Source organism: Pelecanus crispus, chromosome 14 (genome assembly GCF_030463565.1).
Source record: "Pelecanus crispus isolate bPelCri1 chromosome 14, bPelCri1.pri, whole genome shotgun sequence".
Lineage (NCBI taxonomy): Eukaryota > Metazoa > Chordata > Aves > Pelecaniformes > Pelecanidae > Pelecanus > Pelecanus crispus.
Genome location: NC_134656.1, coordinates 2196846 through 2213246, shown reverse-complemented (window position 1 = coordinate 2213246; position 16401 = coordinate 2196846). Strand labels below are relative to the sequence as shown.

General features: G+C 65.8%; 1 protein-coding gene across 1 annotated transcript; it reads left to right on the top strand.

Moving 5' to 3' along the window:
- Positions 1–9473: 9473 nt before the first annotated feature.
- RGS19 (regulator of G protein signaling 19) lies at positions 9474–14779 on the top strand. Its single transcript, XM_075721172.1, has 5 exons — positions 9474–9554; positions 9731–9867; positions 12705–12779; positions 13753–13987; positions 14582–14779. The coding sequence occupies exons 2-5, from the start codon at positions 9767–9769 to the stop codon at positions 14768–14770; spliced, it is 600 nt and encodes a 199-aa protein (XP_075577287.1). The 5' UTR covers positions 9474–9554; positions 9731–9766; the 3' UTR covers positions 14771–14779.
- Positions 14780–16401: the final 1622 nt, after the last annotated feature.

Sequence of the window (16401 nt, the reverse complement as noted above, 5' to 3'; positions counted from 1 at the left end):
CCCGTCCCGCACCCCGCGAGCCTCCTCTGGCTCATTTCCATTGCTCCTGGGCTCGGCCGGCCCATTTCTTCCCCCAGCTGCTTCACCACGAGTTGCCCCACGCAGCACAGGGAGGGTGGCCTGCCCAAATCCTCACGGCCACAGCCGTGGAGCGGTAGCATTGAACCGCAGCCCTCTTTGCAGCAAATAACTCCCCCGGCCGGCTCTGCCCACCGCGCCCGCGAGTTTTGAGACACCTCTTAACTTTCCGCAGGGATCGAACGTCTTAAATCCGGCTGCGCATGCTCTGCAGGAGCCACCGGCCCGCTGCCGAGCTGGGGCCGTGCCGGTCCCCGAGGCGTGGGGCGAGCCCCCTGCGCAGCCCCCCCGGCCTGCCCGGGTGCTGCGTGGGACCTGGGGACACGGGAACCGGTGGCTTTGGGGTAAAACTATAGCGAAGTCAAAATCTTGGCTCTTGCTGGATCCAGAGCAGCGTGTAAAACAAAGCGGCACCCCCTGAGTTTTGACCGACCCTTCGCCCTTCTGCAAAAGCGCTCTCTGGGAGCACACTCTGATTTTATTTCTATTATTTTTGGCTGGAAATCCACTGGGTTCCTTCTTTGGGGGGGGACTGGTGACAGAGACCTCCCGCCTGGGACCTCCCCCCTGCCTGGCCACTGGGGTGGGCACCGAGGGCGATGCCCCAGCCCGCCCCATCATCCCCCTCAGATCCGTGGGGCCTCGGGCCATCCCGGATGAGTTTACCGGGAGAAGCAGGGAACACTCTGCCGCTCACTCCTGCAAAACCTCCTGCCTTTGGCCATTGCGTGGAAGCAGAGATTTAACCAGGGGGGAGGTGGAGCAGCAACAGCAATGAAAACGACAGCAAAGTCCTTCGGGGTTCAGCTTTAACATTCATCTTAGACATGGAAAAAAGGGGGTTTCCTGGCAGCAGGAAAACGTATGGTAGAGTTTTATAACAAGCCGCCCTTCCAGTTTTCTAACAACTTGGAAACAGCCTCAGTTGACCTTTTGAGGGCTCTTTGCTCAGGCTATGAAGATCCGCTGGGTTTGGAAGCCCAGCTTTGCCGCTCTCCAGGCTCGCTTGTCAGCACTTGCCCGCTCTGGAGGCAGAAATGCTGCGGAGGCTCCGGGGCGGCAACGGGATGGGCATGGGGGGAGCAGGGTCCCCGACGTCCCCGCGTGTGGCCGTGGCTCTGGGTGCGTGGGGACGGGCTGTGGGCGCGCTGGCAGCCCGCGCCTGGAGATGGACTTGCTGCTGGCTCGGTATGGAGCGGCTCAGGGAGCCAGCAAAGGGGTTTGGGGTTAAGGGTTTGGGTTTTCCCCGTTGCTCCCCCTCCTGCAGGCACAAGCCCAACCGGGGCTTAAGTATTTTCCTCCGACAGAAGGCAAATGCCCAAGCAGCGTTTCAGTGCAAAGGGCAGGAGAAGAGCAAACAGGTACATATTGGCATTAGCAGGCAGGAGCCCCAGAAAAGGAAGGCAAAGCTTCAAGCTAGCCTTGAAAAACAAGAAAAAACAAGGAAAGATGCTGCTGCGAGGCTGCTGCGGGTTTTACCACGAGGAGAGAGCTCGCAAAGAGGATTTGGGGCTGGGGAAAAATGTATTGCCGTGACAGCAGCGGCAGGCGAGTGCCTGTGTCTTCCAATGGCACAGCTGAGCCCTGCGGCATCCCGGGGGCTTGGCGAAGGGCATCGCCATGGCCCGTCACATCGGGGTTCTCGCTGACATCCCCAGCGACGGCCGCTACCGCTATCTGAGCCCAGAATGCCCGCGATGGGCATCCACACGTGGCCGGGTTCCTGCTGCCCCGGCCGTCTCCCGCGGCCGTCCCTGGCAGCAGCATGCCCGGCCGGAGCGGGCTGCGGCGGCTGCGGCTGCGTGGCACTGCCCCGGGGCCGGGGGCCGCCTCTGTGGCACAGGGGCCAGGCAGGGTGACAGCGCTTCCTTCCTCCCCGCGCTGCCAGCTCCTCCCTGGGGATGGCTGAGCCGAACCCCGCCGTCTTTCTTCCCCTTTGGTTGAGGTTTTAAATAACAGGCGCGGCCAATCTCGGAGGACACAAGTTGCTCGCAGAGTTCCCCGTTGCTTGTCGGGGCTGGGGCAGGGCAGAGCATCACTGCTGCGCCGGTGAGGCTGCGGTGACTGCGGCACAGGGGACACGTATGTCCCTTGGGATGCTCCGGAGCTGGGATAGGGCCTCGGGTCACCAAATCTCCCTTGCCCTGGGTATTTGCTTGTAGGTCCTGGGGGACTCCTTCTTCAGTCCCTCGCTGTTTTAACAAAGGACCAAAGTCTGACGTGGGAGGAATTTTTCTTACCGGTGCAAGCGAAAGCTTGGCTCTGCAAGCTCTGGTCCCGGGACCTGCGGTGGCATTGGATCTGGGGCCGGGGGGACATCCCAGCCCTGGGTGCTCACGGGTGAGGCGTGACATCTGCCTGATGCCAGACCCCAGAAGGCATCCATCAGGGCTGGCGGCGTGCGGGTAGCGGGGCGCGTAGCTGCCCAGGCGGATAAACTGCGGTGGGCAAAGCGGGGTGCAGCGTTTGGGGGGTGATCCCCCTTGTTCCCAGCCGTCATGCTGGTGTGGCCCCAGCCCGGCCGGTCCCGCCACTGGTTGAGCCGGCTGCCGGGCTTAGCCTTGCCCTGACCACATCAATGCCGTGCGGGGCCGCGCTTTGGGCAGGGAGCGTGGCTGGAGAGCAGGGCCAGACCTGTCCTCGGCGCGGCCGGACCCACCTCCCGCCCATGCTGGCACAGGTTCCCAAACCTCCTTCCTGTGCCCGGCCGGTGGCTCCCATGCTGGCACGGGTCTCCAGATGCACCCGGCGCGGTTTGGTCTCGTGCCGGGGCTGGGGAGAAAATCACCCCTCGGCTGCGTTGGAGAGCGCTCGGAGCCGCGGTAAGCGACCCCTCGGATCCAGCGTTTCCCCGTGATGCAGGGTCCCTCCTTTTCATCCCGATCTGGGGTTGATTGTCTGGTTCCTCATTTGCTTGGAAAGGGCAATTCCTCATCTTCTTATCCTTCATCCTTCTAGCATCCCTATCCCCGAAATTGCCGCTAATGCCCCCTCCTGTGCCCCGTGGTCCGCGGGGGGACATGGTGCTGCCCGTGCTGGCGTGCCCTGGGATGGGGATGAGCGGGTCCTGGGCTGGCAGGACATGTCCATGACCCCATGGACAAGAAGGACCCTGCCACCCACCTGGCTCAGCTCTCACCCTGGCCACACCGATGCCGTATCCCTCCCTTTCCCTCCCCTCCCGTCAGCCGCCGGGCTCCGTCCGTGCGGTTTAGCCCCTGCTGAGTATTGATTATGGTGATCTTTCTTCTTTCGCGTGGATTGTTACCAAATGCTTAATAGGAGTCTGCCTTAACGCCGCGATACCTCTACTAATAGAAATGTAATTGTCAGGGCTTGCCGTATGAAATCCCCCAGCTGATTGTTGCGGGTGCTATTTTTATGCTATGAAATAATTAACTCCATTTCTGTGCAAGAGCTGGGGCCGGAGGGGCGGGTGCCGGCAGCGCTGCGCCCGTCATGCCGCCCGGCAGCCCGCGGTGGCCGACTCAGCCGTGGTGGGGTAGAGCTGTGGGTCTGCTCGACTCTTTCCAGCGGGTGCTGGAGAGCTTCGCACGATGCTTTCGGGACGGCTCGCGGTGGGGTTTGGCTCAGAGGATGCTCGGTGCAGAAATACACCCCGGCTGCAGGCGAGGAGAGGGGCAGGGAGCAGAGGAGGCAGCCGGTCCGGAGAAGGACCCCAGCATCGTCCTCTTCCTGGCAGGAGAGGTGCCCACGGGCCCGTCAGCCCTCGTGGTGCGAAGGACCAGGGAGGTGTTAGGACACGCTGCAGCGTCTCCCGGTTCCCATCGCCGGGACCTGCCTTTCCACTCTCAGCGGATGGCAGAGAAAATCACTGCCGGGCAGAGGAGCTCCCCTAAAGGCATCTGCTCGCCGCCACCGCCTCCTCCGCCACGTGCGGGGGCACATCTGCCAGCGTTATCAGCGACACGTGCTCGGCAGGGCGGCGGGGACGTGGCCGGGGCGCAGCCACGTGAGCGTTGCCACCCCCTTCTCCCGGCAGCACCAGGGGAGCCCGACCCGGCTGATGCCCGGGACCCCGGCACCTCCGTGCCGGTAGCATTGGGGTCAACCCAGCCCCGTCCCCGCAGAGTGCGGGGGGGGGGGGGGCTTGAGCCTCACCCCTTTAGGCTTTTTCTAATAGATTGCTAAAGAGCAGCGGGGGGGAAAAAAAGAAAAGCCGGGTCTAAAAATAGCTCCTAAAACTTCCTGTGCCACTGGCAGGTGGCTGGGGCAGGCTGCGGGGGCGGGCGGCAGCTGTGGGGCTCGGCGGCGGCGGCCCGCGGGGTAACCCCGGCAGAGCGGGGCCCGCGGGTGCCGGCCCCCCGTTGCCCTCCCGGGCTGCCTGCGGCGCTGGCCCACGTCTGGTTGCGCTCGGTGGCCGCTTTCAGCCAAATTTGGCAGAGGTCAGAGGTGCCGAGTCCCTCACGGGAGAAAGGCGGGGAAGCTGCAGGGCTGGGCTGAGCCCTTATTAGACGCCGCAGAATCCAGCCGCGGCGTGCGGGCGGCCGGGGCCGCCGAGCTCTGCGTGCGCTGATCCGGCGTGGCCGGTCCCGCAGGTGACGGGCGTTTTGCAGCTCCTCGGAGGCACGGAGAGGGGCCGGATCCGGCGCTGCTCCCCGCTGAGGCATGGCTGGCGTGCGGCGGGGGCTCAGCCGTGCCAGCAGCTTGGCCGGGGCTGGTCTCTCCGCCAGCACTGGGTGGGTTTGTGCCTCACCCCCTCCAAGGGGTCTGGGATGAGCAGCGAAGCTGCCCTCACCGTTTTGACCCATAAAATATGAAGGGAAGGTCCCTCCCGGGGCAGAGCGCTCATACCATGGCCGGAGAACAAAAACACCCTCGGTGCCAGTGGGTGCCCCAAGGCCGGCGAGCTGGGGGTGCTCCCCTGCGGGAGCGCGGCCGCATCCCGGCATCCCCCGGCTCTCGGAGCTGGCCCTGCCCGGCAGCGGCAGAGGGAATCCTGGAAAACCATCTGGAAAATAAATGAGGTGCAGATGACCAGAGAAGCAGCGCGGTGCTGGGTGCCTGCGAGGACGGCAGCGATGGCGGGGTGGGCGCCGGCAGAAAGAGGAGCCGCCGAAGCCGCGGGTGACTTTTGGGTGACGGTGCGGGGGGTTCCATCCGGACACGGTGGGGCTGGAGATGGCGGCGGCGTGACCACGTTAGTTTTTGGATGCCGGGGTATGCGGTGTTGGGAAGAAAGGAGATAACAGCTCGGCATCCCCGCGGAAGGCGAGGGAAGCGGCCGCGCCAAGCGCGGCGCTGGGTCCGGCTGATAACAGGCACGTGCCCTGGCCGGGCGCCTGGCCCAGCCCCGCAGCCCCAGGGGAGCGTGCAGGGGGTGCCCGCGTCCTCCCCTGCCTCTTCCCCCCCTTTTCTCCCTTTTCCACCTGCGGCGAGCCCACGCGAGCGAGGGGGCAGCCGCCAGCAGAGACCACAAACCGGTTTCGGTCGCTGGTGTGGTGCCGGGGCCGGAGCCCCCTCCGCCCGCAGCAGTGCCGAGGGCAAATTTAATGAAGGAAACGGAGGTTGGGCGCCTGATTTCTCTCTCTCTCTCGTCTTTTTTTTTTTTTTTTTTTTTTTTCTTCTGAAGAGGGGAAAAAAAACCAAACAACTTTGTTTGTGAGTCACCCTTGGCCGAGGGAGCCAGGCTTCGCCCTGCGTGGCAGGCAGGCTGGCGCATCCCCACGTCGCAGGGCCGATGCCGGGAGGCCCTGACTCAGCCCACCCGCGGGGACTGGCCCCCGTCCCTCGCCGCCGGCCTCCTCGCCCCGCGGGCAGCGCCGGAGCCCCACAGGCGCCCGGGGCACGACGTGGCGGAAAGCACCGGTGCGTCGAAGCGGCCTCGGCCGGGTGCTGGGGACTGGCCCGCGCCCACCCTGGGGACGTATCCTGCCCGGCGCTCCTCGGGGAAGCCACGCTGGCCGCTTGCTCGGCCGCGGGGCTGTTCTGGCGCCGGCGTGCCCAGGCTCTCCCCGAGGTGCTTGGCTGTAGCTGGCACCGCGGCGGGTGCCCGTCCCGGCCGGGGAGCCCAGGCTTGGCTGCTCTCGCGCCTGCGGCGGCCGCTGGATCCGTCGGAAAGGTGGGAAGCGGGAGCACGACCCCGCTCGGCCGCCGGCGGGGCTCGCTCTGCCCCGCTCCTGCCCCGGTGGGGTGGCCGGCCCCGCAGCGGAGCAGCGAGGAGAGCAGCCGGGCCCTGCCGGGGCTTTCCCAAAAAAGGTCTGAACTCTTCGGTTGAGTTTGCCACTTCCCTTACCACTCCCTTTCCTGTGAGAGGATGTGTTCAGCCGCTTTTCTTTTCTCTTTCTCTCTTCTTTTCTCTCCCATCTCCCTGCCCTCAGACCCGGCGGTCCTGGTGATGCCGCGCACCCCCTGAGCCGGCCGGGGTCACCCTGGCTGGCACCCGCCGCCGCCGCGCGATGGCCAGGCTGCAGGTACGGCTGCTGCGGTGCTGCTGCAGGTCCTGCAGCCGCCGGCGGCTCCCCCTGCGCCCCCTCCCCGTCCTCCCGCCAGCCACGGCACGGGGTCGGGTGGGCTCGGCGCAGGCTGTGCCGGCGGTGCCCCCGCGGCGGGGTGGGCGCCGGTTTGTGCCCCTGTAGAGGCGCGGGTGGCTGGAGGGGGATGCCACGCTGCTCAGGGCATCATCCCCAGCCGGGGCGCTCAGGGAAAGTGGGGTGCGTGGTGGGGTGTCATCCCCATGGCCGCTATTTGCCGTCACCTTGGTTTTTGCCTGCGTGGGCACCCTGATGCCGCGGCTGCCGCTGCGGCTGGCATGGGGCGATGTGGGTGACTGCTCCGCCCGGGGTGAGCAGGGTGCAGGGCGCCTCGTGTGTGGCGGCGTGGGACAGAGCTGACCCGCGCCCCGGCGAGGGGCAGCCCGGTGCAAGGCGAGGTTTCCCTTCAAAAGCGATTTTGGGGAGCGCTCGTCTTGTTCGGGTTGTGTGGGGGGTCCCCTCTCCGTTCGGGGCAAGGACGGGGCGGTGCCAGGCTCCGTAAGGACGTCACAGGCGCGTGAGCTGCCGCGGCCCGGGGACACCCAGCACCCGGGGACTCCCAGGCCGGGTGCTGCAGCCACCGGGCAGCAATGGCAAAGGCTCGCGGGGGGCTCGGGGAGCTCGCGGAGTTTGGGTGAGGCTGGTTTTTGGGGCGTCTCTTCTCTCCGCTGGGGACATGTCCCCTTTTTGTCATCCTTCCTCTTTTTGCAGCCTCGCGCGCGTGCCCTCGCCTTCCCTCCGGCGCTCATAGGCTCCGCTGCCTGCCGGGACTTCCTTATCCGCCAGCCCCGCAGCGATGCCAGGCCCCGGGGCAGCCGGAAACGGCCCCGCGGCACGCGGCCCCCGCCGGCGTGGTGGGGTGGGGTGCTGCGGGGGCGTTCGGGGGCGCACGGGGCACGGCCCTGCGATTCCAGAGCACACCGGCGTTGCTTTTCGGTGCCACAGGCCAGGGGCAGAGGTCTTTGCAGCCCCACGCCTCCCTTCTCCCCCGCGTCCCCCTCGGCGCAGGCCACGCAGCCGAGATGGCGCTGGGTGGGTGCCGCAGCACCCGGCGTGGGCAGCGAGCCGATCCTGCCTCCTGGCCGGGTGCTGAGCGCACCCCACGGGTGTGCGGAGGGGATGCTCCTCGCTGGGGGATGCCGCTCCGTCCCGCCGCCTCTCCGCGGTGTTTTTGGCTCAGCTGCTTGCGGGTCTGCTCCGGCCAAGGTCGAGCACCAGTTGCAGAAGCGAAGCGCCTGGCCGTCCCCCCCGGAGCAATGCCACGTGCTGTCCCCGCGTCCCTGTCCCTTGGCCACCCCTCATCCGCCTTGCTCCGCACCCCGGGGGCCGCGGCAGAGCCGGGGCTGCCTTGGTTTTGGGGAGGGCTGGGAGGAAGGAAGGTTTTCCCAGCTTTCAGGTTTCCCTCCTGCTCGCCCCGTTCCCACAGCCCCGTCACCGCTTGCTGTGATGGGTGCCGCAGTCCCCCGGGGAGCCGTGCCCACAGCCTGGCTCCCTGCACCCTGCCATGGGTCTGCAGCCCCCCAGCAGCGCTGGGCACGGCAGCGTGGCCGTGGCACCGTGGGGCGAGTGGGCTCGGCAGCGGGATGTCGCCGTGGGTGGGCAGGGAAGAGCGGCTGGCGGGAGTGGAAGACGGTCGGGCAGGGGGAAGCAAAGGAAAGGGAAGAAAGAGGGGGGTTAAAGGGACCTGAGGGCAGCGTGGCGCGAGAGGGAGCGGAGCCCGCTGCTGAGCCGGGTGACAAGGTCACAGCCGTCCTGCCAGCACTCGGGGCTATAAATAGGGACAATTGGGAGTGAAACGCAGACTTTCTCCTTTTTCGTTCCTGCGGGAGCGATGGGAGCCAGCGGGAGGGTTTGCAAGGGCCCGGGCGAGGAGCTGAGGGAAAGCGCTGCCGGGTGATGGCCGTGCCGGGGACGGGGCTGCACCCACCAGGAGCGGCCGTGGGCTCAGGGGGGGCTCTGGGGACAGCCCCGTCCCCAGCTGGGACCCGCACCCCAGCTCTGTAGCCCGTGCTGAGTCCGCAGCAGGGCTGGGACCCCAGGTGATGAGTCCTGAGGCAGCTCGAGACAGGGATGCTGGGGCTGAGGCGGCCGGGGGCTCCCCCTGCCCGCCGCCCCCCACTCCCGTTCCTTCTTTCCAGCAGAGGAAGGCCCGTGATTGCTGCCAGCCGCCCTCGGCGGGGCGTGGGGAGCGGGGCCGGCCGTGACCACATCCTTACCACCGCCCTGCGCGGAGGTGGGCGCTGAGCCCTGGCACCGCTCCTGCCCGGGTGCAGCCCTGCCGATGGTGCAGGCAGGCGGGGGCAGGCGGGCCTGGGGGGACCGTTCCGCAGCAGCGGTGCGGAGCGCTGGGCTCGGCCAACGCTCAGCGCGGGGCGAGTTTTGTTTGGTGCCGGGAGCTGTGAAAACTCCCCCACCCCGTTTCCTTCCACTCACATGATGCCATGGAGCGGCTCCGACTTCCCCATCCCCGGCCCAAACACCCCGGGGGGGTCTGGCCGCGCTTCCCCACGGCACCGGGCACGGCCGGGGGCACGGCGAGGCCGGCGCTGAGCCCCACGCCCTGCCCAGCCCTGCTGCTGCCTGCGGGGCTCGGCAGCACCGACAAAGCGTGGGAGGGGGTCCCAGGTGAAGCGTGGAGCTGGCAGAGCATCTGCCGCCCATGTTTCCCCTCCTCCTTTCCTTCTCACTTCCTTTTCTTGCACCTTTGCCTTGCCGTGCCCCAGTCCGCTGCCTGCTAAGGGCTTTCCCCGGCATGGATCAGGCCCTTCCTCGGAGCTGCTGGAAGCCGGGGGTTCCCTGTGCGAAGGTAACGCGGTGCCGCTCCTCTCCCTCCCCGCAGGCTCCGGCCAGGAGGCGGCAGGGACATTAGCCGGGGGGTCTCGGCAGCACGGCTCACCCGTGGGCTGGGAGGAGCGGAGAGCAGCAGAAGAGCCCCCGAAGCACGACCCAACCCCGTCCACCGTGTATGAGGCTGGGACGCAGGTGAGGTGGTGACTGTCTCCGGGCTGGTTGGTGGCCGGGACGGCAAGCAGGACCCAAAACTAAATCCCAGCGAGTCACTGCGCGGGGGTCCCTCATTTATCTCCGTGTGCTTGCACGTTGCGGGGAATAATCATCGGGCAGCTCCCTCACCTGCTCCCTGCCTTCCTGCCTTTCAGTACGCAGGACCCGCGTCCGCAGAGACACCCCTTCCGATGTCCCGGCATGAGACTTCTCCGACAACGGTGCAACCCGCCAGCAACCACCGCCCCAACGCCTGCTGCTTCTGCTGGTGCTGCTGCTGCAGTTGCTCATGGTACGTCCCACCGCCTGCCCCGGCCCCAGGCTCCCGCGGGGCCGCCGAGCGTCAGCCGCCCGCCTTCTCGTCCGATATTCCAGGGTCCCGATAAGCTGGGGAGATGCGAGGGTTGCCCGCGTGTTGCTGGTCCTCCGTGCTTCGTGCAGCACCAAGCGCTCGAACGCGGCTGCTGCCCGAGCAGGCGCCTGGGTTCGAGGGAGACGGGCTCCTGCGGCAGCCCCCGCCCCTGGGTGCTCCACAGCTTTTGGGCGCAGATCCCGGCGCCCACGCAGCACCGTGGGCAGTGGGCGCGGGAGGGCAGCTGGGATGGAGCTGGCCCCGCTCACCGGGCTGAGCCTCTGGGCTGCTTGTGTGCTTGGGTTGGGGTTCGAAAGCTGAATGGGTGTCGTGGTTAGAAAGTGTATAAATGGGGTTTATATATAGGTTTTTATATATATATATAGCCTGGAGAAGAGAAGGCTGCGGGGAGACCTTAGTGCAGCCTTTCAGTGCTTAAAGGGGGCCGATAGGAAGGATGGGGGCAAGCTTTTTAGCAAGGCCTGTTGTGACAGGACGAGGAGTAATTGTTTTAAAGTAAAGGAGGGGAGATTTAGGCTGGATATAAGGAAGAAATTTTTTTACAGTGAGGGTGGTGAAGCACTGGAAGGGGTTGCCCAGAGAGGTGGTGGAGGCCCCATCCCTTGCAACATCCCAGGCCAGGTTGGACGGGGCTCTGAGCACCCTGGTCTGGTTAAAGCTGTCCCTGGCACTGCAGGGGTTGGGCTGGATGAGCTCTAAAGGTCCCTTCCAGCCCAAAGCATTCTGTGATTCTGTGATTCTGTGGTTTTGGAGCAGATGGGCATCAGCGGTGCCGTGGCGCGTTGCTCTCGTCTGCACAGAGCCCAGAGAGCTTGCAAGCCCGAGCCTCGCCGCGCCTCGGTGTGCCTTGACTCCTGCCTGGCGGCCAAATCTTTTTAAAAAATACAGAGCAGAAAGCGGCTCCGGGAAACCCCCTCTGGCACTGCACCGGCTCTCCGGGGGCTGGCCGTCCCCGGCCGGGCTGCACGGGGGAAGCTGCAGGCAGTGCCGGCAGCACAGCGCGGTGCTCGGCCGAGCTGCCCCAGCTCTGCCTTCCCGAGCTGCCCTCCCCGGGCACCTGGCTGCGCCCCGGCGGGGCGGCAAGGCAGGGCAGCGGGACCCCTGGGCGCAGCGCTGTGCAGGCAGGAGGATTTTGCTGCCTGTTTCAGGCAGGTCAGGGCAGGAGGAGAGCTGGGTTTCCCTGTCCGGCGTCACGGCTGCCTTCTCGCAGCCACAGCGCCCTGCCCGAGGCAGATGGCCTCGTCCGTGGGAGCCCACCCGGGCAGCTCTGCCTTGGAGCAGTGGGTGCAGAGTCCAGCCCTGGCCTCCCAGCACTGCCCAAAGCCAAGGACATAACCAGCCGCTTGCCTGCGGCTGCATCTCCTGTCCTCTCCGAGGATCCCCAGCTCCGTATTCTATAGATAACGCAGATTTTGAAGAGCCCCTCTGCTCTCCTCCATCTTCAGCATCAGCCCGCTCTGAGGTTGCTGATGGCTTCGGGCTTTGCAGCAGCTCTGGGCTTTACGGCCACCGACAGCACCGAGCTTGGAGGAGCAACAAACCCCGGAGCTGAGCCCCGTGCAAACCCCCAGTGCATCCCCGGCACTGATGCATCAGCCCCGTGCAAGCCCCCGCTGGGTCCCTGGGGCCCCGTCTTGCCTGATCCCGTCTCGTTTCCTCACGTGTGCAAGGCAGCAAGCGCCGTGAGCGGCTCCCCTCGCAGCTCGCCCCGACTGTCCCCCTCCCAGACGCTGCCCTGGGTTCATGGCATTCAGCTGCGGGCAGGGTGATCCTTCCCTGTGTCCCTCCTCTGTAAGAGCCTGTGAGCAGAGATGGGACAGAAATCCCTCCTGTACCCCGCTCCCGGAGCAAGCAGTGACTGGTGCCAACCATTCTGGGGCTCGGGCATGCCGGGCAGCGAGCCCCAGGGGCAGCGTGGGCAGGGACGTGCCCGCAGCTTCGCCCACGCCAGCCGCCCGCACCGCCGGGGGCGAGGTTTGCACATTTAATCCTGTGCGAGCGGCGAGGGACGGTGTCGCAAGCAGGAAGCTCTGCGGTCGGCGCCGAGCACTGAAATTTGAGGGCCGGAGGGAAGTTGGCTGGAGGCCGCTCTGCCCTTGTGCCCCTGGCACCCCGGGGGGCGAGGGATGGGGGGGGACAGGGGACGCTGGCACCCCCGAGCCCCGGCACCTCCATCCCGCGCTCAGCCTTCAGGCTGCACCGGTGTTGGGGTGCCCCAGGGGTGCAGGGTCCGGCCCTTCGCCTTTCTCTACCCTGGCCACCGGCTTCCTGGGCGAGCCGGGGCCGGCACCAGCTGGAGACCGGGATAACCGGGCGCGGGGGCTGAGCGCGCTGCGGTCCCCAGCTCTGCTGGCCGCGGCCCTGCAGCCACCCCCGTTTATTTATTTATTGGTGTTTATCCGTGGCGGTTCACGATGGCTTTGCCGTGGGCCGAGCCGGCACTGACCTCTGCCGGCTGCTGCTGCCCGGCCCCGTGGCCGCTCCGGCTCCGGCTCGGCCCTGGCACACATCCCGGGCCGTGGAGTGGGGCCGGGGCCGCGGTGGGGCCGGGGTGCAGGAAGCACCCTTGCACGATGACGGCAAAATTGCACAAGGGAGCCAGGGTGCTGCGGGCGCAGCGGGTGCCGGGGAGGAGCCGGATAAGGGGGTGCTGGTGCCCGCGGAGGAGATTTGGTGGCCAGGGCCAGTCAGGGGGTCAAGGTGGGGGTCCGGGTGCATCCCCAACGCCCCTGACTACCTTTCTGTCTCCCTGTTAGGAACGAGGACCGGGAGCGAGCGTGGAGGGCGTCCCGGGAGACCAAACTGGAGACCATCCCAAACTGTGAAGCATGGTGAGTGCAGGGGCAGCGCCGGGGGGGTGGGCCCGGGGGGCCGGCACGGCACGGCACAGCGTGGCACCCGCTGCCACCCTCCCTGGCACCCAGCCCCGCATCCTGCTCGCTGGTGCACCCATGGGGAGCAGGATCGAGGTGCCAGGATTCGGGGGTTCCTGGTGCTGCTTCCAGCGGCGTGTCCCTGGTTGCCACTGAGAAGCGGGGAGCCCAGAGCCACGGGCTGCCGCCCTCCGCGATTCTGGCCCTTGGGCCCCTTGCAAAGGGAAACTGAGGCACGCAAGGACCTCAGCAGCTTTCAAGCCATGTCCCAAGGGCAGAGCCTCAGCCTGCAGGCACCCTGCACTCTGGGGGTGCCCTGCACCGAGCACCCACCCCCTGAGGGATGGGGGGGGACACCCTGGCTGCAGCCCAGCCATGGGTGCTCCGCAGCACCTGGTGTGGCAGGGTTAGGGGTCAGAGGTGCTAATTAGCCACTGATAATGATTGCTCCCGCCTGCTTTAGCAGGTAATGAGTATTTGCTGGGGAGCAGCCCCCCTCCCTCCCGAGCTGTGAGGGCTGCCGCACGATGCCAAGTCTCTCCCCGGCTGGGGCGGCTCAGAGCTGCGGCTCTGCCAGGGAAGGGGTGGTTTTGGGTTTTTTTTTTTTTTGGCTCCCTTTTGGGTTCGTGCAAAGCCAGCACCAAAATAACGTCTCAGCTTGGAAAATTCAGCTGAAAGCAAGCCCACGCTCCAGCCCAGCTGGGACAGACCCCCCCGTGAGCCACCTCCAAAAGCCTCGGTAATAACTGGAGCCCGAGCAGGAACGGCCTCGGCGTGAACGCAGGGGGATGTGTTCAGGCACGGTCCCGCCGGGATGGGACCAGGGATGAGCACGGCCGAGCCGTGCGGGGAGGGACGCGGCGGGGAACCCGCAGCCCTCCCGGGCTGACCGTAACGCTGTCCCTTTGCCTTCCCCGCCGGAACCCGGCAGCGCCAAACCCACGCCGGAGGAGGTGCGGGGCTGGGCACAGTCCTTCGACAAGCTGATGAAGAGCCCGGCGGGTCGCAACGTCTTCCGGGAGTTCTTGCGGACTGAGTACAGCGAGGAGAACATGCTCTTCTGGCTAGCGTGCGAGGAGCTCAAAAACGAGTGCAACAAGCACACCATCGACGAGAAGGCCAGGATGATCTACGAGGACTACATCTCCATCCTCTCGCCCAAGGAGGTACGGGGCAGAGCCCCTCCCGTGGCTCTCGGGGGGGCTTAGGCTAAAATGGGGCTGCGGGGGGCTGTTCCTTAGGGAAAGGGCTCTGTCCCAGCTGCAGCCCGGCAGCAATTTGGGAGGGAGGGTGGGTGGTTGGGGATGGGTTTGGCAGGGTAACGGGTTTGCTTCGTGGTGGTGGGAAGGGTGTCCCCGGCCCCCATCCCCAAAACCCCCCCGGGACGCAGCCAGCAGCGGGACCACGGGCTGGGCTGTCCTGCGGGGCCGAAACCTCAGGAGGGCACCAGCGGGCTGAGGAGATGCTGCAGCCCAGCTCGCAGCATCCCCGGGGTGGGAGCACCCCAACCTGCGGCCCCGTGCCCAGCGAGGGGACACGGGGAGGACCCGGAGACCCCCCGGCTCCTCCCTGCAGCTCAGTGCAAAATACCCCGGCTCCGGTGCAAATACACTGCGGGGTGGAGCGCGCCGTGCTCTCCCCACGTCCCGATACCCAATTTCCTGCAAGAACTTGGCGAGGGGTGCAGGGGTGGGTTTTGGGGATGGAGGCGCAGCATTGGGGGGTCCCTCAACACCCCTGTTTCTCTCCCTGCCGCCCAGGTGAGCCTGGACTCGCGGGTGCGGGAGGTCATCAACCGGAAGATGCAGGAGCCGTCCTCGCACACCTTCGATGACGCGCAGCTCCAGATCTACACGCTCATGCACAGAGACTCCTACCCTCGCTTCCTGAACTCTGCCATATACAAATCGCTGCTCCAGAGCGTCTCCCGCTCCTCCTCGGAGTCCTAAGGGCGCCCGCCGGCCACGGGGACGCCGGCGGGGACACGGTGGCCGGGGCCGGGGGCTCGGTGCCTCTTCCCCTCCGCCGCCCTCCCTGCCAGCTCCCCCACTCCCCACAAAGTTTTTAGCTTTTTACCTATGAACCGTCACCCCGGTTTCTGGGCCACCCCTCCAGGACTGTCCCCGGGGCTGGTGCCACCGCGGCGGCGCAGCCCGGGCCGGCTCGTACTACTGAACCCCTGCCCCGTCCCCGCCGCTGGCCGGAGCGAGCCGGGGAGGCTCAGGGGAGCGCCCGGGGCCCGGCTCCCCCCCTCCCCGGCTCCACCCGCACCCCGTTTTGAAGAGGTCACTTTATCCCCTCTCCGCCACACCTGGGGACACGGCACGTCCCCGTTTCCCACCTGGGACCCAGTTGGGGACTGGGTTTGGGGGGGGGGGTTGGGGTGGGGGGGGAGGTTGATTGTTGTTGTTTTTTTTTTTTTAACTTTTTATTTTAAATGCTTTTTTTTGTTGGCTTTTATTGGGGGACTTGAGGGGGCGGGGGGAGTTGGGAAGCGTCTCTGTACATATAAAATCCTGTCAGGTTTGCATTGCTCCATCTGTTTGAAGTGGCCCACGGGGCGGGGAGCAGCGCTGCAGCCCCGTTTGCATTCCTGGTAAATCCGGGGCACAGCACCGGGGCTGGACAGAAGCAGCACCCTGGGGCTGTGGCCCCCCAATGTGCAGAGCCATGAGGATGCCCTTGGAGGGTGGGCGGGGGGCCTGGCGGCTGCCCCCTCTGCCAGCCCCTGGCCCGGAGCACCTGGTCCCCATCGCACGGCACTGCCACAGCACGCGCTTGTCACCCCAAACCCAGAGCACCCTCGGTTCACAGACCTCAGCGAAGGGGGAAAGACACCTGCGGGCCGTGCAGGCATTATTTGCCCTCCTGAGAAACCCACAGGCACCGGGACCCCTGAAAGCGAAGGCTCCCGGCTGGCTCGCGCCCACCCGGAGAAGCCCAGGGCTCTGCCCTCATCCCTCGGGAGCAGCTTGGCACCCAGCAGCAGGCAGGCAGGGCTCCACGCGGCGTGGGAAATGTCGCAGGGAAGATATATAATATCTGTGTATTTTTGTACGGCGTGAGGAATGGTTTACTGGAGTCCCTGCACCCAGAAGTAAAACATTTCTGCCAGCAGCCCCTGCCCTCCGCCCTGAAACGAAGCCAAGGCCGGGGTCCTGCCGCCCAGCTCAGCTGCAGAAGCCCAGCACAACTCTTTGCTCTTCCTGCCCCAGAACAGCCCCTGCTTTCCTATTTATCTACCCCTTTCCCTCCTCCTCCTCTCTACCCCTCTTCCTTTCAAAGAAAGAAGGAGCACTGGTTCTTTTTATTGAAGTTATTTTTTAACCAACCAAACAAACAAACTTCTCTTGACTTTTGTTTGTTTGTTTCCCAGTGGCACAACTCTGTGGAAATTCATGTCAGTAAACTTAGTTTTGTTTGGCAAGCTGGAAATACAGTTCAAGAAAATGTATTTTTGAGAGAGACCAAAGATAGTTCATTTGTTCAGGAATAGTCGGTATCATTATTTGGTTGGTAGTGGCAGGGTTTTCCCCCCCTGCAAGTGCCAAGCCCACCCCTCCGCCGGGGAGGTTTTAGT